The sequence below is a fragment of the Diachasma alloeum genome, unplaced genomic scaffold (genome assembly GCF_001412515.2).
Source record: "Diachasma alloeum isolate Michigan unplaced genomic scaffold, Dall2.0 Dall_scaffold_00256, whole genome shotgun sequence".
Taxonomy (NCBI): Eukaryota; Metazoa; Arthropoda; class Insecta; order Hymenoptera; family Braconidae; genus Diachasma; species Diachasma alloeum.
This window is the reverse complement of record NW_021680401.1, coordinates 792,926-813,197: the sequence shown is the minus strand read 5'-3', so window position 1 is coordinate 813,197 and position 20,272 is coordinate 792,926. Positions and strand designations below refer to the sequence as shown.

At 36.2% G+C, this 20,272-nt stretch overlaps 1 protein-coding gene across 2 annotated transcripts in view; it reads right to left on the bottom strand.

The window, feature by feature from the left end:
- LOC107037602 (AF4/FMR2 family member 4) overlaps positions 1 to 20,272 on the bottom strand; it is a 346,232-nt gene that overhangs the window by 28,519 nt on the left and 297,441 nt on the right. For both annotated transcript variants that reach the window (XM_015256232.1, XM_015256233.2), the window contains exon 3: positions 9,305 to 9,515. In XM_015256232.1, the coding sequence (XP_015111718.1) occupies positions 9,305 to 9,515 (211 nt within the window). The remainder of the gene's footprint in view (positions 1 to 9,304; positions 9,516 to 20,272) is intronic.

Genomic DNA, 20,272 nt, shown 5'->3' with positions numbered 1-20,272 from the left:
CTCGTTGTGCCATTTTTCCACTCAATCAGCTAAAATGTCGAATTAACTCATTACGCGTTACCCCTCTGCTACTGGAATGTTTCCTCGAATCAAACATGTTCACTCCCCACTGCAGTTTATTTGTCTCTCAACGCAACGAGGAAAAATAAACTCGTTTGGAAAATGAGGATATTCGTTTAGCGCAAAAATTCGAGTTAATTAAATTATTCAACGGCGGATTGCACTCGCGCTTAGTTAAAAATTTTAATAGAATTGAGTACGAGAACGTTAATGGCGATTTCAACGAGGGTAATCCAATACAATCCTTCCACATGGACTTTTCGATTGAATTAACGCCGCTTAAGGTAATTACTGGTATTTAGCAATAAAGCGAAATAACCTTTCCCCGTGGAGTAAAATACAGTTGGTAAGAGAGAGATAGAGGAGACAGGGGGCGCGGGAGGGGGTGGAGAGGTCCGGCTTGGAGAAAATTAAAGCAATTCAGAGGATGGCGTAAGGTAGTTACAACATTGTTGGGGCAACTCGAGTGTACTACAGAGTCGAATGGGCTTACACACTATGCACTTTAAACTGTTTCAGAGTGAGACAGAGAGAGAAGGGGGATGGGTTCAACCTTAGAGGGTTTAATCGAATCTGCGAATACGCGAATTGAAACACTAATTAATGCATCCAAGTAATCTCACTTCGGACTTTCAAAGTGTAATTAGAGTAGAAATACATCTGTGTTATTAAATAATTTTGTAATTGTCATTATGTCCTGGAGTTTAGTTAGAAACTTCGTTAAGAGTAATTCAATTGTACGAATGTATGAAATGATTCTCATTATTTTTGTATTTAGAAGAAAAACACAGTGACTAATTGACGTTGCATTGAGTTTCAACATGTGATAAAATTGTCGGTGGAATTTAGGGTTTAGGCAGTTTTTGAAAGGAGGTTGTCGGAAATTTTGAACGGTAATTGATAAAATTTGCGATGTTGTAAATTTGAATTCTGTTTAAGGCTATCCAAGTGCTTTGACTATTTTCTCTCCAGTGAAATGCTTTTCTACTTATGTTTCCGGACATTTTACAATGATTTTATTATCTAAACTTTGCAAGTCTGAATTTGAATCCCGATATTAGATATTAAAAAATTAGAAAGTTTACTTTTGGAGAAAGATTGACGTAATAATTGAGAAATTACAATTTTTAAAAATTACGAACATTTTTTAAAAATAATGTATAAACAGTCAATTTTCCACCGTAAAAATCATTTGTTCAGAATCGTAACACATTTATTGATGTTCAGAATTTTACCAGCAAGCGATGCCATGCGTTCAAAATTAAGGTTTCCGAAACTTTCAACGATTTCAATTAGTTATTTATAAACAATGAATATTTAAAAAATAATAATTCTGTGGAAAATGTAATTTGAATGACGCAGAATATTCATGATCGTTTCAAATTTTTCTCACGAAATTTAATTAACAAATATGATGATTGAAAATGGTTGAATCTATAGTGAGATCTGTACAAAAACGGTAAAAGATACTTGGATATCCTCAAGATCAAGTCATTCGTGAAATTTCCTGGTCATTTTGGAAGTCCAATAAAATTGAATCTTTCATGTTAGACAATCATATATATTTCAATACCAGCTTTAATTCGCCTACTCGTTGTGAAAATGAACATCAGATTTAATTAAATTTTCACGCAGAGAAAAATTTTCTAGAAAAATTCGCGATAAACATGTCACAACCCGCACACTCAGAAAAATTATGGTGTTGCATCAGAAAAATTCTCGCGCAGAACCAGAAAAATTATGATGCCCCCAATAATTCCTCCGTTGCTGAACAATAATTTTTCCAAGTGTGCATGTTGTGACTCGTTTATGGTGCTAGCACATAAATTTGTCTAGAAGTTTTCTTAGTACAATAGATTAAAAATTTAGAACTAGTTGGCTGCATTTTACACAAATTTCAATAATTTTTATTGTCATATGGACTTGAAAATTGCAAAAACTTAGATTCTTCACATCACGTTCTAAGAATAATTTTCCGACTGTATTTCCATCTTTAATTTCGAACTGAATTGCAATACGATTTTTCTCCAGTTTTCAACAAATTGCTAATGTGTGACTTCGAATTCTTTTAGAACTTCCCAAAATACGAGAAACATTGAAAAAATAATCAGTGAAAATGTTGATTATTGAAAATCCAAGAGACATCGAAAGCTTTCCACCAAATAACTTTTCCCCTTATATGGAAAAGAAAACAAATAGAAAAATGATGAGTAATTTCCGACCACTGAATTCCATTCAACAGAACATACTCAATTACTGTGGAGAGGAAGAAGCAGATGGGTAAGAAAGCGAGTGAGATACAAAAAAAAATAACCAATTGGATTTCCGTTGATCGAAGTATCCATTATCCCAGACGTGGGTGGCTATTCAATCTGCAGTTATCAGAAGCGACTAAGAAAGGTCGCGATGCGGAATCGTCTGAAACGAGGTTATACTGGTGGAACGAGTAGTAAGAAGTCAACCGGAAGATGAGAGAGAACGGAAGGAGGGAGCGTTAATATAATGAGAGAGATGAAGAGGATAGCGCGAGGAAGACAGAGAGAGAGAGAGGGGCGGAGGGGAAGGGGAGGGGAGAGTACGAATGGGGGGAGAGGATACAGAATGACTTCTAGCTAAGAAAGTGTTGGAAGAGGGGTGGAGATGGGGGAGGTTTGAGAAATTCCGGGTTCTGCATTTGAGAAGACTTCTTGGCGAGGAAAGTTCGGGGTATGAGAGTGTCGACTCTCGGGTTGGCTTCACATCCACCCACTTCCCCCTCCCATTCCACTGTTTCCTTCACTTCTTACGATCTTTTCCTTCTCTCTGCCCTCTACTCTTCGACCGTAATAACGTTATGACGCGATGAAAGTTTAATACCGCTCGCCCGGAAATTTAATATCCCCCCTCCCCTGAACTTTTTTATCCATTCCCTCTTTGTTCACTGTCTTTCTCGGATTTTCTCTCACTCCTGCGTCTTATTTTTCTTCGTTACCGCGTGATAGGAAATTATTGTGTGGAGGAGCGATGAATAAGGATTTCAAAGTGAAAAACTGTATAAAATTAAGAGATAATTCACTCAGTGAATTTTTTTTACAAAATAGTTTCTGAACTTTTTGAGACATGAAACAATGTGAGTCTAAAAAATGGCATAAAAGTGACATCTAATGATGAACTGAGAAAACAAATTACTTTTGCCGAGGCATTATTTCTTTGGAATAAGAATTAATTTTTTTAGGGGCGTATTTCTCCAGGCCAGTCATTCTCAGGTGGTCCACGTCCGTCTCCAAATATTATAATTATATTTAATTATTGAATGATCATACTACATATGATCTTGAATGATCTCCATTGACAATTAATATTCAGAATTATTCCAAGTTATTTTACACAAGAAAATTTCAAATTTGAAAAAAATCAGAAATAATGAAGGGTATTCATTGAAGGTCATACGTAGCATCATCATCTCATAATTCAACATAATTGTAATATGTAGAGATGGACATGAACCACATGGCAATGACTAGGCTGGAGAAATACGCTCCTAAAAAAATGAATTCTTCTCCCAAGAAAAAAATTCATTGGCAAAAGTAACTTTTTTTATCAGTGTGTAATGTGATTTCACTGGAATTTATGGAATGTAATTTATAATCTAAAACATAATAGTGGGGCATAATGGCCATTCCATGAAAATTATCATTTCTCGCAGCAATTCTTAGTATCTATTATTACAATCCGGTTTTGTATAGACGTTTCTTCCTCGTGCGATTTTAGCAATGAACAGAAATTAGATTTGAATTCACTACGTTTTACTTAATTCAGTTTCCCATTTCCAATAGAAAGTAATATGATCATTGGATCAACCCCTGATCAGACATAACGCTTCTGGATTTGATCAAGACGAACGCATTCAAATCAGATGAACTGTCCATCAGAATCACTAATAATTATTAATGATAATTAATCCAAAACAAGATAACTCATGTTTTTCTGTAGATCGCCTCTCTTAATGAATTCCTACCGTAATTACCGCTGAAAATACCCTATGATTTTTGCCGATGCTGGGGACCCTACGACTACTATTCCTATGCTTTAACCACTAATAAACTATCGCGCTATTAGTATTCACTGTTAGAAAAAAATAAAATTTCATGGACAATTGACTACTAATTTTCAGAACAGTGACACTGAATGCGATTTAGGGGAAAAAATCATGAAATTTCCGGTTTCACTGAAAATTCAGTAAAATTCCACAATTTTAAGCAGCATAAAGACGAGAATTCCTTAATTTATTTGAATTTCCAATCTATTAGGTGTGTGACTTAATTTTTTCAGATTTTTTCTTCGAGCTTAAAATTATATTTAAAATAGAAATATATTCGTCTTTTCTGGTTTTGAAAGGAGCGGACAAAAGGTTTCAGAACACGGAACGACAAGTCTATGTAAGTTACATAACCTTTCAGAATAGCGGAGTTTACGATGGCAACTAATAAACAGCACATTCGGCACTGCATTTTATACGAATTCCAATAAGAAAAAAATGCTTCTGAAGCACGGGAATCAATGTGTAGTGTTCTTGGTGCCGACATTGTATCTTATGAAACGTGTAATTATTGGTACAAACGTTTTNCATGAAATTTCCGGTTTCACTGAAAATTCAGTAAAATTCCACAATTTTAAGCAGCATAAAGACGAGAATTCCTTAATTTATTTGAATTTCCAATCTATTAGGTGTGTGACTTAATTTTTTCAGATTTTTTCTTCGAGCTTAAAATTATATTTAAAATAGAAATATATTCGTCTTTTCTGGTTTTGAAAGGAGCGGACAAAAGGTTTCAGAACACGGAACGACAAGTCTATGTAAGTTACATAACCTTTCAGAATAGCGGAGTTTACGATGGCAACTAATAAACAGCACATTCGGCACTGCATTTTATACGAATTCCAATAAGAAAAAAATGCTTCTGAAGCACGGGAATCAATGTGTAGTGTTCTTGGTGCCGACATTGTATCTTATGAAACGTGTAATTATTGGTACAAACGTTTTAGAAGTGGTGATTTCGATCTGAGTGACCAGCCGCGTCCTGGACAGCCTCGAAAGTTTACAGATGTGGAATTGTAAGCTCTACTGAATGAAGACTCAACGCAAATGCAACAAGAGTTTCCAGCTCAGTTAGGAGTCACCCGAACAGCTATTTCTAAGCGTTTGTGTAAAATGGGAAAAATCCAAAAACTTGGAAGGTGGGTTCCACATGTGTTGACCGAACACAACCTAGGTCAACGTATGAATACGTGCCTTTCACTGCTTGCCCGGCAACAGAAAAAGAACTTCTTGTGGAGAATTGTGACGGGTGATGAAAAGTATATTTTTTACGAGAATCCCAAACGTAAAAAGTCGTGGGTAAATCCCGGATAATCCAGTACATCGACGCCGAAACAGAACATCCACTTAAAGAAGATTCTCCTGTGTATCTGGTGGGACATGAAGGGCTTTATTACGAACTCCTGGAAACAGGTCAGACGGTGACTGCGGAACGCTACAGCCGACAACTGAATAAACTGAGCGAAGAACTTGATCGGAAAAGGCCATTTACTGGGCAAGGAAGCAGGAAAGTCATACTGTTGCATGACAATGCCCGACCTTACGTTGCTCCCGCGACTCAGAAGACCCTCTTAAACTTGGGATGGGAAGTTCTCCCGCACGTGGCATATTTACCAGACTTGGCCCCATCCAACTATCACTTGTTCCGGTCCATGCCGCACGCCTTAGTGGATACACAGTTTAAAACGCTGGACGATGTGCGTAAATTCGTCGATGACTTTATCGCCTCGAAGCCTGCAAGTTTCTTTCGTGACGGCATTCGAATGTTTCCTGAGAGATGACGCAAGGTCATAGAAAACGATGGACAATATTGCCAAGATTAAGTTTGTTGTTCTCTATTTTTTTATATTAAATAAATTTACTGAAAAATCTGTAAAAATTAAGTCACACAGCTAATGATATAAATATTCAGTGCCAAATTACATTCAATTTTCAGGAAAATCTGAAATTTCATATTTTTTTCCCCCACAATCGCATTCAGTGTCACTGTCCTGAAAATTCAAGAATGTATTTACCGGAATTTTCTGGTTTTCTATTCATTTTCAGGGAAGAATGAAACTGAAGTGTACAGTTTTTTTTGTTTTTTCCACGAAATTCTGGATTTTCAATGACGAAATTCCTTGAAATTTCAGTGGTAATTAAATTCGCCAAAAATTTCCAAAAAGTGTACCGGAAATTTCAGACAACAATTTTTAACAGTGTTCAGTGGACTCTGGTTTGCCTATACGATCTGTATCGGGGTATTTGTTGACTTCGAAATTATTCACGATCTCGCAGATTTGCGTCAATCTTCCTAAAAGTCAACTTTCTAATTTTTTTCCGATTTTCAAAATGTTGTCTAACTATTCAATATTGAGATTTCAGTGTGAACCTGCAAAGTTTTAAACAATAAAATCATTGTAAAATATCCAGAAACTCAGGGTCAAATGGGGCTCACATGAAAGCTCTGAAGTTCGACTACAAAAGTAGAAAAGCACTTCACTGGCGAAAAAATAACCAAAGTACTTGGATATCCTTGAAGTATCAAATTCAGAGAGAAATTGAAAGCATTATGAAAATGACTTCAAATGCAATTTTCAGAAGATTCAATGAAAGAAAGAGCAAAAGACCCTTCCCCATTCACAAAGTGGAATTTACCGTCGAAAACATGACGAACTTGAGTTAAAAATTGTTTGAATACATTACACATTTTTTCCACTCGACATTCCCCCTTTATATCCCAAATGAATGTTGTGAGTTTGAAGAAAGAGCGAAAAAAAATCCCAAGAGGCTTCTCTTTGCTCTAAAGCTCCTTAACTAAAAGGTGAAAATACGAACTCCCCTCCCCCCGCCCCCTTCGTAATACACACGTGTTTGACTTTGCAGGAAGAAAAAAGCTGGAGTATAAGTAACAAGGGTTTTTCTCCCCTCAATTTTACTTTCCCTTTTCATTTTTTGTCTCTAGACTTTTATTCCTTACATTACCACGTATCAGAGAGAGATGTTGTTTTTCATTGAATTTACTCTCACCCACCCCTTATGCTTTAAATAACGTCAAAACAGTCGGTAAACTCTCGAACTACTTCAGATCATAAATAAGAAAAAGGAAAACTGAAAGAACAAAACTAGTGAAAAATATGGCGAGTAAAAATGGGAATTTGGTAATGGGTTTTTAGTTTGTGTTTTCCTTTTCTCATGGAAAACTTTCGAATTTTTTTTGTTTCTAATAGTGACGGAGGGGGGACGGAGGGGATGAATGAAAAAGCAGTGGATACCGTTAATACCCTGACTCGGGTTATATATCATTCCGGTTTAATGCCATTGGCGATTGGGTGGTTGCAGCGGTCGGAAGCGGAACTCCAGAGGGAGTGGGGGAGGGGGAGGAGGAGGGGGAGACGTAGGATAGAGAGAGAGGGCATGAAAAGCTGCTGTGAACTACCGCACTATTCAGACCACTACCACTGCGATTAAGCTCCGACGATCTGACTCTTCGTTAATGCTCCAACCACTCTGGGTCTTGTTCTCCGTTTTTCACACAACTTTTTCTACTGATTACTGGGAGAGGTGGAGGGAGACAGGGGGTTGGGAAAACGGTGCGACATCCGTTGGAGTGAAACTTTTGGTCTTCCTCCAATAAAAGTTGGCACATGCTCCCAACCGATGGGGGATAAATGTCTGGATGATTATACGGAACGATCTGGGTTAGTTTGTAGAGGAATGGATTCGTGTCCAGCGACTGTCGAAGATACATTTGATGATGGGTGGAATTGAAGTTTCTTAAACTGCGGGGACCGAATAAGTTTTGGAGTTTGGGGCGTGATGGGTTCGACAAAACGTGAAGTTTGTGGTACGTATGCAATTATCTTTCTCTGCACGGTTTTTGATTGTCTTGAAAACCAAAACAAAGTCTCAGGGAATGGACACCGAGAAAAAAAGTTTTTTGACAAGTTCGTCTTCACTTGTATCAAGAAATTCATGGCTCGAAAATTGAAGAAGAAAATATCTGACATTGAGAATGAAAAAATTTTCATCAAGAGATTTTGAAGCTGCACCAAAGGCAAGGATAATTTGTTTATGAGAAGAAAGGGATTTCTCAAATTAAGTCTAGTTGAATCAATTTATCCAACGGTTTTTAAGTCTCAAATTCAAAATATTTTAATGCAAAAACCACTTGACTAGGTTCGAGAATTTGCTTTCTTGTGAACAAATTGCGACTCACCTTTCGGACAAGTACAAAATCTCTTAACGAACGGCTTCTTTTCTCAGTGTAAGGTATTTTCTTCTTGTCTATTCTCGAGCTATGAATTTCTTGATACAAGTAAGAAGGTGCTTCTCAAAAAAATGTTTTTTTTTCTCAGTGTAGAGATGCACTGTTAAAAATTTTTCACCGAAATTTCAAAGAATTTTGTGATTGAAAATTCATAATTTCATGGAAAAATCCGTGGGAACTGAAAATTTCAGTTTATTTATTCCAGGAAAATTGGTGAAAATTCCTGGAATCCCAAGAATTTGGAAGGGAATCCCCTGAAAATTCATTGTCACAAATTGAACTTCCGTCTTCCTGTCACTAAAAAATTGGGACTTCACTTGAATTTTCAGAGAAACTTGAAATTCTATTGTCCTTCTCCCCGTAAATCGAATTTAAAGTCTTTTTCCGAAAATCTCAGCCAAATTTTAACAGTATAATTGTACATTTTTTAAAATCTGACGTGAATTTGACAGTGAGATGGTAAAACAAGATGAAAAAATTTGACTTCTAGACACATCATTTTTTGGAAAATATCTCGAGGCGAGGTACACCCAGAGAAATGACACCTTTGAATCAAATCGTAACTGCTCTGTTTCAACAATATTATTCTTCGGATATTAATAAACTCAGCTACTCATTTCAATGAAAATGTTCCAATTCCATGGAATAAGGCATTATTACATGTTAATTAATTCGTCCTTCTCGGTGTCTGAATAATGATTTCATTTGTGACTAACAAAATCGTTATTTAAAACGAGGAAACATTTATTTGCACCTAAAGGACTATTCATCTCATGTGCATAAAAACGTAAATAAACATAAAGTTTGCGGTGAAATAAAGGTTATTTAATTGCATTAAACCATTTCTCCGGGTGACATTAGAGGTTAACAATAGCCGCAAACCAAATAAGGGATGAATAAATTTATAATTTAATTACCTTTCTTCAACTTGTCAGTTGAAGTTGGTGAATCAGCACTAGCATGAATTGGTGGTCCCGGTGCAGGTAAAATAGTGGAAGATACAACTGATGTACAAGATGCAACCGGACTAGCCGCTGCTGATGGCAACAAAAGTTTCCTCTTGTGGTTGCACAGCTTTGTCATCTCTCGTGTCTTCCCTTGATCCGGACTCCAAGGTCTCGTTGCAACCTGCAAAACAAAAAGAATAGATCCTAAATATAATTGTTTAAAATGATCAAAAACAGGAGAGGAAGAGAACAGTCAAAGAAATTCCTTTTCAAATTATAAAAATAATCAAATAAATACTGATTGAAGTAGACATCGAATTTTTGGGTGATATCTCTGAAACCATTAGGTTTACAGGGAAATATCACATGATCTCTTTTTGCAGTCCATAAAATTCTCCATAAAAATTATCTTCTGATGTTTTCCTAAATGAATCCGGTTGAGAATACTTTTGAAATAACTGACGAATCTACTTTCATTTAATTTCCGTCCAACTGCAATATTTATCATTCTCAAATTTGTGCCTTTTTTCATTGAAACATTGAAACCCACAGGTTTACTCTGCTGTAAAAAACTATTATTTTCATTTATTTATTTATTTATTTATTCATTTAACGGTGTATACAGACCCAACAGCACAAAGGCCGATTATAGAGTCAAAAATTAATAAAAACCCATCATTATTTACAGTATTGCGGTGGTAACGTAAAAACTAACGTATGAGTAGTCAAGATGGACATTGTTGTGGATAGATATATTTTTTTTAAATATCTACATTCATCTACATTCGACCTAAATATAAGTCAAAGGGCTTCAAGACTCTCATGAGGGAGAACATTCTTTGCTCTTTCAGTTTATTGCACAACTGCGGGCTTTCCTCACTACATAAAGGACACTGCCACAATAGATGATTCAAGTCCACCTCAGGACATCCACATTCAGGGGACGGAACAACATCAATCCTGGCAAGAGGGCTTGTGAGGTTATAATGATTGACCCTCGCACGATTAACCCTCGTAATTAGTCTTCCTGAAAGTTTCTGAATCGAGAATTAAAGATTACCATTTTAGTAATATTCAATATTCCCATTTCTATAATCTTAACGACGGGGCTACGCCCCCCGATCGCTCTCCTCGCCAACCCCCATGATTCTTATTCTGGCCCTTGTGTCCTTTAATCTGATCCTTATTATACCCCTCGTGAACCTTTTTTTAACCCTTCATATCTGACACTTAATTTTGTAGTCTTAATTTGGAGCATCAAATTTTCACCACCAAAAGTCGACTTGAATTTTTACAATATAAAGAGATATTGAGACCCTTATCTTGACCCTTGTGATCCTTAATCTGACCCTCATTATAACCCTCATGACCCGTGAGTGGCCCTGATGACCCGTAGTTTCTGATCTTTGGATTTTTACCTCCACGTCCCTTATTAGGACCCTTACTCTCACCCTTGTGACCTTTATTCTGATCCTTGTGACACTCATTTAGACCCTTAATTTGACCCTTATTACCCTTATTTGGCCCTTAATCTGACCCTTTTTACCATTATTTGGTCCCTTAATCCGACCCTTGTGACCCTTATTCTGACCCTCATCACCCTTTTTATGACCCTCATGATCCCTAATCTCTGAGTCTAAATGTCGAGTACTAAATTTTTATCACCAGAAGTCGATTTGGATTTTTATAATATAGAGAGATTAGTGTACAATATCTAGACAATATTTCTGAATAATTTTTTTCGATTAGCTGTCTCGGGTTATGTAGGGAAATAGGGGAAATTAGGGAAAACTGAGCTCCATGCAAGTTACATATTGTCTGTAAACCCATCAAGTTGAGACATAAATGAATTCTCACATCTTCAAATTAGTTTTCGTATTATCGCCCTCAACTATACCACAATTCAAATAAATTTTTCAACTTGCTAAAAATAATAACTTGTAATACCACAAGAGCTTCAAAATTATCGGGTATTTTCCGATAGGTTCGTTGCAAACAAACGAAGGAGTCAAGCTTTTCAGGTTAAAAAATCACGAGTGCGAAGCACGAGTAATTTTTCCTGTAAAATCTGACAACTTCGTTTGTATGCAGGGAACCTTGAGGAAAATGCCCGATTAATTCTGAAGCTCGTGTGGTATTCGGGGGATTATTTTTCCAATTCAATTGTCGGGCAATATAATTGGACCATGAGACGAAACACAATTGAGAAACGAAAATTGTATAATTAACACTCATTTCGAATAAAAATCCTCGGATTACCACAACTGAATTCAATCTGTCAGTTTGACGAGGGGTTGATTCGACTGCATGATGTTTTGTTTTTTACATAGCAACTACCAGAGAAAATTATCAAAAAATTATCAGTTGAAAATCCTGTAGCTTGTACCATGTGATGTCGAATGGGCCAATTATATTGCCCGATATTTGGGTTGGAAAAATAATCAGAATCAATTTCCCATAACTACATAATTCATGAAACTCCATAGATCCCCTCGATAAACGCCACGGCTGTGGAAACCTCACGTCCGAGAGCCAACCACTTGCACTACCCCGGGATCAAATTAAACCGCTCGTCTTCCGGGTCATCCGCAATCCCATTCCCCCGACCCATCTATCTCTCTCACGAATATAAACTCAACTGTACAACGATTGAAGGTTACTGTGAGTAGTCACTCGGCGATTTATGAAATGCGATAATTCGCTGTGGTGTGTATTCACCATTGCAATTGGGGGATGGGGGGGGGGGGAGAGAAAACGAGAAAGAGCCAACAACAACAGTCAGTAATTGGCGGACGATCGTGACCGGCAAAGGAATCCCTCCGACGCGACGCGCACTCGTGAATCTCATGATCGATGCTCGACGGGGCCCTTGATCGCTCCGTCCGGATTGCTGCCCCCCACCTCCGCCCCTTAGTCTCTCTCTCACTCTCTTCATCCCATTGAATGGGCCGGGTATGGGGTATATCGCTTACTCTCCCTTCGGAGCAATGGACATCACGGGGGGCAATTTACGAGTGGATCGCCGCCCGTTAACACGAAACAACGGGTGCGAATGCATATGGTGGTTGAGTGGAAAAGGTATATGAGTGGCCAGACGCCGATGATGGGCGCCACTGATTTTTTTTTAACGAGGTGGGGTTTCATGGAGATTTTAGATTCAATTATTGAATAAATATCATGAATGTAATGGGCAAAATTATTACCATTTTTCTTCTTCACTTTCATATTCTGTCAAAGATCAGTTTGAAATTTAATTTGAGTGGTGAGAATTCACAATACATGGCATTTGTTCGTATGTTATTAAATATTGAATTATCTCGAAATACAGTGACTTTTAAAAAGTAATTTCATGTTAGCTTTCAGTAAAAATTCCCGAATTGCAGAACCCCTGTCGCTCCGAGATCTAGGGAGGAAAAAATTCCAGAAATACGTCAATTTTCGGTTTATTTTCGGAGAGTTTTCACTAACAATCAGAGAAAAATTTCTAATTTTGAGTAATTTTCATCAAAATATAGCATCATTATGGTTGAATAAGGAGTACATTTTCGCTCATTTCAAGAACATCTTGATTGTGAAATGCAAGACATTTGAATTTTTACACTGAGAGGGAAACGAACAAATTATTAAACAAGTCGTATTTGGCCAAAAAAAAAAGCAAGTTGAAATTGACCAAAAAAGAGATGGCATTCATAGGCATCCCTTTCCGGATGAAAATATCTGTTATAGAGGGAAGTTTATCAAGAAATATTGTGCCTCTACGCTGCAAGATTGCTATCATATGACCATTATTATTTTATTCAAGAATTCCTTCCAAAACTAAAGTTCCTACAGCCCCTTGTTTAGCAAAACTATCATTTTTCGGGAGCCAAATACGTATGAGAGTTCGAATAACGAAGAAGTGGTGCTAGAGAATACAATTTTTTGGAATAGATAAATCTATTTTTGGGATTCTCAAATTAAAAAGAGATGCAGACAAATAAACTCATTTCATTTCTTCTCATTTTTGAATTTATAGTTATTCTTGTTCTAAAATGAATCTACTCATATTTACAAATCCTTTGCCATTCAACGTGTATGCCCTGCACTGTTAACAATTTACGTCTGAATTTTCCGTTGGATTCAGTTTTAGCAAATTCTGGAAATTTTTAGTGTTTAAATTTCCACCGAAATTTCAGGAAAACTTGGTATGGAAAAATCAAATATTCCATTCATTTTCCTTTTGAATGATCTGAAAATCAATAAAATACTTGATTTTTAAAGTAAATTATTTCGTGAAAATTCGAACAGATCAGGAAAATTCAGAGAAAAATTGAAAATTCATGTCATTTTATTTTTGAATATTCATGTCCCATTGCAGATTCAGTCAAATTATGACATTTCCGTCTCATTCGCACTGAAAACTCATTAGTTTCCTTGAATTCTCCCTAGAATTTTCTGAACCGTCATAACCATTTCCCCCTAAATCGAATTCAATGTCACTATTATGAGAGTTACTACCATATTTTCCAAGAAATTTCGAAGAATTTCTAAGTGTGACACTCTTACACAATTAATGTTCAATTGATGTTCCATTCGAATGAAAGAAAATTCCAGAATTTTATCTCATTCGAATGTTCTTAGTTTGAGAACGCGTTGGCTTATAATTTAAGAACCCAACATGTACACTGTTAGAAATTTCTTGAAAGTTCAGTCACAATGTTATCTGTATTTTCAATGTTGTAAGTTTGAATTCAATTTCAAATGAAAATGTTCACTAAATTTCTCACTCATCTTGAAAATTCCAGAAAATTGGATTTTGCATGTTAAACAATCATTGATTTTTCAATGAAAGCTTGAATTTTCAAACTCATCGTGAAAATGAAACATCACATACAATTCAATTTTCAGTAGATTTGAAAATTCAAAGAAGTCATTGCCTGAATTTTCAACATTTTCGAGTTTTCAGTGCCGGATGGACCTGAAAATCGAGAATTACTTAATTATTTAAGAAATCAACTGATTTATCAATGAGAAATTCTACAGAAATTTCCTGTAACTTTGTCGTTGTTAAAAATTTCAAGCTTTTTCACTTGAAATTTCAAGAATAATTTTCTAACAGTGTAACTTATCCCGTCCTTAACAAAAAAGACCGCATCCTGACATGAGGAGGCTATCATCGAAACAAACGCTGCATTTCTGCTGCAAAACAGACCAATACCAAGCTTTATTGGTCAATGCTGATTTTAGACTGATTTTAACTACCAGCCGAGTGCCCAATCAGCTTCCCAATTCATTCACCGATTTCAATCTCGTTTAACCCCACGTGTAAAAGACCCATATGCAATCCACTTACTGACAAACCCCTCTGATTAAATTTTATATCCACACACACCCACCCCAGACCTACCTGCAGAGGTCAAACACAACCCATAATTTGATCTACACATCGTTAACTCTAATTTATGTCAAACTTTATATCCCTCTAGCACGTGCGTTTACGTCTATCTTTATTGTTTCTCGCATTAAAATCGAGCGTAGAAAACATAACGACGCCCATTCTGGGGTCGTTACTCCAACAACTCGCCCCAGCCTCCGGACTAGTACCGAAACAAAATGATTTTTACGCGCTTCAGGATGAAGACATGGCGTATAATACAGTGTAAATCACGTCTTTGAAGCGCCGCTCTGTTTTAATTAAGTCATGTCACTATGTGTGGACGAAATGAGACTCAATACTGTGGAGGAGAATGCTTCAGCGTCCGCGAACAGTGAAGAATAAACCAGTGACGATCTTTACGAGACAACTCGGAGAGATTTTATTTTTTTTTTTTATCGTCTCTCTCGACTGCTGTGCACCGACGATTGGCTACTTATCGTAAATCGATTCCAGTGCAATTTTCACGACGTAACGTCCACCGATTTATCCCCTTCATTCCTTTATCCACGCATTCAATTTTTTTTATTCTCTTTTCACTGTCCTTTTCTCACGACTCACGGCCTGTACCTAACAAATGCAACGAGACGCGATAATTCAGTTGCGCGTGGGCGCCCTCGTAATTTTATCTGCGAGAGGTGTATATGTGTTAGCAAGAGTATTCGAAAAAAAGGAATTATGAGGGGGGAGAGGATGATGGAGATAGGGAAGAGGGTTTTCAGAACCATGAGAGATGAGGACGGAAACAACTGGGGTAGGAAGGATGGAAGTGGATACGTGCCACGATGTTTTACGATTCTCATTAATAATGCCGGTAATGTTTCGTGGAGCATGCGGTTTTGCGGATGTATGGAGTCGATGGGACACATTGCCCACTGTCGGTATGGAAGAATACATTTATTTTGCACGAGTGCGAGGGTTCATTATTCTTTACTGGGGGCAATGATTCTTCTCTCTTGACGGGGATTAGGTTTTTATAGGCAGTTTTGTATGAATGAATGTGAGAGTCATTGTAAATGGTGGGATGAAACGGTTTTTTATTTATTGATTTTGGTGTGAATTGTTAATTATGAAGTCGTCCAGATAATCAGTGATTTTTAGAGAAAATGTTGGGATATATTTTTTGGAACTGATGGAATTGTCAACAAAAAATTCAGTAGCGAAGCGGTAAACCGGGTCAAATCGATTTTGACTTTTGGCCAGTTTTTCATTGATATCTCGGAATCTAAGAGAGACAGCAAAATTTTTCTCATAACCTTTCTTATAACCCTTAATTGGCTCTACAAAAAAGGTCATGACAAAAATTTCTCCATCTCTTCTAGATTCTGAGATATTCGTGAAAAACTGGCCAATAGTCAATAGTTGATTTTGATGATTTTTCTAGAATCATCGGAGAGAGATCTAACAGACCCTTAGGATTCTAGGAGGCATGGTACACTGTTAAAAAAATTTGGTTGAATTTTCCGGAAAAAGACTTTGAATTCGATTTAAGAGGGAAAAGTCAATGCAATTTCAAGTTTTTCTGAAAATTCAAGTAAAATGAATATTCACTGACAAATTTCCGTGAGCTTTCACTGGCGTATACAATGGTTTCCATCGTCACATTTTCATTACTTCCCCGATAAGTAATCTCCAAACACTCCCAATTACACATAATTCTCATTAATCCTCAAATATCCCGTGCATTCCCTCAAAAATCATTAATTCAACAATAGTAACACATCTGGAGCATTCACATTGTAGATTAAATACCTGAATACACACAATCATTACGTAACACTAATTACGCAACACTGAATGGAAGCCCGTGTATACGCTACAATGAATTTCAATGCCAGAAATTTCATAATTGAATCGACATTGGCTCTGGTCTCTCTTTTATGTGCAGCGTTTGTACAAACCGTTGGTTGTTTAACTATTAATAACGGCATGAGGTACGGTAATGAGGGCACGTGCAATTTGCGCATCAGGGAGATTGATAAGCCCCGCTGACAACGAGCGAATTGTTCGTGAAGTAATTGATTGTAATACCGTTTTTTTTCAGTGATTAAAACCGTTAATTAAATCACATGGATCGATATTTTCAACGTGCGGTAATGATTTTATATTGAGATGAATAATATGAAATTAATTTGAGACGGAATTCTTCCGACGTTGAGTAAAAAAATTTAATTTATTGAGAAATTGGGAAACAATAAATAAAGTATAATTTTGATGATTAAATGATAAATTGAGAGGTTCGATTTGAAAGACCCAATAATGAAAGAATTGAGAATTGACTTTGACCATGAAAATATATTTATGTCATAGGTGCCCAGAATCACGCGAATCTATCCTCGCTTCGCTCGCTAGAATCGCGGATTCTGGGCCCTATGACATAAAATAGTATACGAAACTCGTGCGTTATGGTGTTTTTTGACTCGTGGGATTGTAAAACTCGCCTTCGGCTCGTTTTACAACTTCCCACGAGCCAAAAAACCCATTACGCACTTGTTGCGTAATATACTATTGATAGAAAATAATTAATTCCTTACAGTTTCACAATTAAACTTTTGTTGATTTTGACGATAACAGGAGTAACAAATACCGCTATTTCGACGTAATATCAATAATAGTTAACTGATTAATTAAACACAATAATACAAAATATGATTTTTCCATGAAATTATGAATTTTCGATGACTAAATTCTTTGATATTTTAGTGGAAAATGTGTATCAATGTAAATCAAAGAAAAAATAATTGCAAGTGAATTTGTTATCCGTAAATTAGTATTTTCATTCGCAATTAAAAAGCTAAATTCACTTGCTGATATGAAATATCTCCAGTATAATGCTATCCATAACATGAAATTAATTGGAGGCAGAATTCTTCCGACGATGAATAAATAAATTTAATTTAGTGAGAAATTGGAAAACAATAAATAAAGTATAATTTTGATGATTAAATGAGAAATTGGCAGCTGCGATTTGGAAGACCTAGTAATAAAAGAATTAAGAATTGACTTTGATCATGAAAATATATTTGGCAGAAAATAATTAATTACTTAGAGTTTCACAATTAAACTCTTGTTGATTTTGACGATAACAGGAGTAACAAATACCGCTATTTCGACGTAATATCAATAATAATTAACTGATCAATTGAACACAATAATACAAAATATGATTTTTCCATCAAATTATGAATTTTCGATGACAAAATTCTTTGAAATTTCAGTGGAAAATTTGTAACAATATAAATCAGAGAAAAAATCATCACAAATGAATTTGTTATCCATAAATTAGTATTTTCATTCGGAAATAAAATGCTAAATTCACTTGCTGATATGAAATATATCCAGTGTAACGCAATCCCCACAAAATAATAAATCTGGGTGAATTAAATCCCACCTCGTTAGCCCTGAAAACACGTCGTCATATCTTCCAACAATGTCACCATATGTATTACCCTCCCAACAAAAAGAGAAAAAGTTATTTCAACTCATGCCACCCATAAATCCCCACGAATAAAGTGTTTACGTTCCCTCTCGTACAAAACCGCATGAAGTGGAAATGTAACCTCGATTATCGTAACACACTGTAGTGTAATTTGAAACACGTGCAAAGGATTAATGATTTTGTATTGCTATTAGAATGATGACTATTCACTGAACGATGGCCTTTGCTTATTTAACCTCCAAATTCCCCTTCACAATATAAAAATCCAAATTCTGTTTATTCATAACTCTACACGGAGAGAAATTTTTGATAAAAATTATCCTACCGTTCTATAAAAGTGTATCATGAGTCATCGTTTCCTCATTTTTATCCCGAAATTTAGTAAAAATTAATATATGATGATCAAATTTTATTCTACGTTAGAGAAATGTTATCCTGACGCATAACAAATTTTACTCTTCCAGTCCAATAATTTTTATGTAGATAACAACGAAAATTCTAGAACGGTTGGTAAATTTTACCTTACTGGTACAATAATTTTTATTTTTATCAGGATAAAATTTCTCTAACATAGAATAAAATTTAATCATCATGTATTAATTTTTACTAAATGTCGGGATAGAAATGAGGAAACGATGACTCATGATACACTTTTATGGAACGGTAGGATAATTTTTATCAAAAATTTCTCTCCGTGTAGTTGTTGAAATTCAATAACTGGTCGGTAATTCATTTTTTCAACAACTAGCTAGTGAAATTCACCAAATAATTTTCTCCATGAATACTTAACTGAGAATTTTCTTGACTGTGCTTGGTGGCAAAAATCCTAGTTTCAAAAGAAACGAAAAATTTCAATAAAAACCTGTGTAAGCTCTTTTCAAAAAACATTTAAATAAAACAAAAACATTAACTATTTTTCCATCAAATAATGAATACTACTCATTTACCTTCCACTATTCAAATTATAAATTTTTATCTGCTATCCTTAATTTGAACACGACAAACTAGAGAGAACGCATTCACCTTAATTATCGCGAACTTCACCATTTCATAATATTCAATTCTATCTTCCGTTAAAGCATCTCATTCCACTCACCCAAAAAATAATGAATCATCCAAAATATTTTCTTTCACTTCCTGAACCCCACCTCACCACAACTAAAAATCCAACTTGGAACCTCGTTAAAAAAAATGAGAAAGAAAAATTGACGAGATTGAGATGAAAAAAGATACAGAAAAAATAAACAAAACAAATTGTTACGTGAACATTGGAAGCGAAGAATGAATGTCGAGAAGCCGTCAATTTGTTCTGATCGAAAAAGCCGCAGGGGATATAAAGCCCAGGTTGAAGTGAGACAGCTATAAAGTACCACAGCAGCATCACGAATGTACGATGCGGTGACGTTCGTTTTCCACGAGGGCGATCTAATTAAATTCCACGGAACAGAATTGTGGTTGTATGTGTGTGCGAGGTTGGGTGGGTTTATATTCACCGCTAACCAATAGAAATTCACGATGAAACTCTACTCAATAGAGGGGTTAACAAGCGAGGGGGTACAAAAGTGCCTGGCAGATCAGACGATTTTCCGCCCTCTGGAAAATCCTTTTCACGCGGATCAAGCGAAATGAGAGGTGGAGGGGATCGTTGAAAACTTGTCGTGACCTTAATCAATTTTAAAATCCGCCTATACCTTTTGGAGTCGAGCTGATTGGCAAGAAATCGCATCACCCGGATGTCCGAAAAAAGCTGATCCCACCCGTATGAGATATGATGTTGCCTTTGAGTAGCTGTCGCACACTGGAATCCCACTACGTCGCTCAAATAAAATCCTTGAATGATCCACATGTTTTTCTTTTCACTGCATCTCTCCGCACCTTCTTCCATTTCTTGTTCATTTATTCGTGTTGGCAACATGAAAGCGACAGCCGGTATTCACCGTCTAATGGCATTTCTTCAGTTCTCAATGTACATATTATTCACCATAAGTAAATTATTCCGATTTCCCCTGCTCCCCAACCCTCAGGCTTCAAATTTATTCAGCAGTCACATCCAGACTTCAACGAATTTTTTTATTCGCAACGGAAC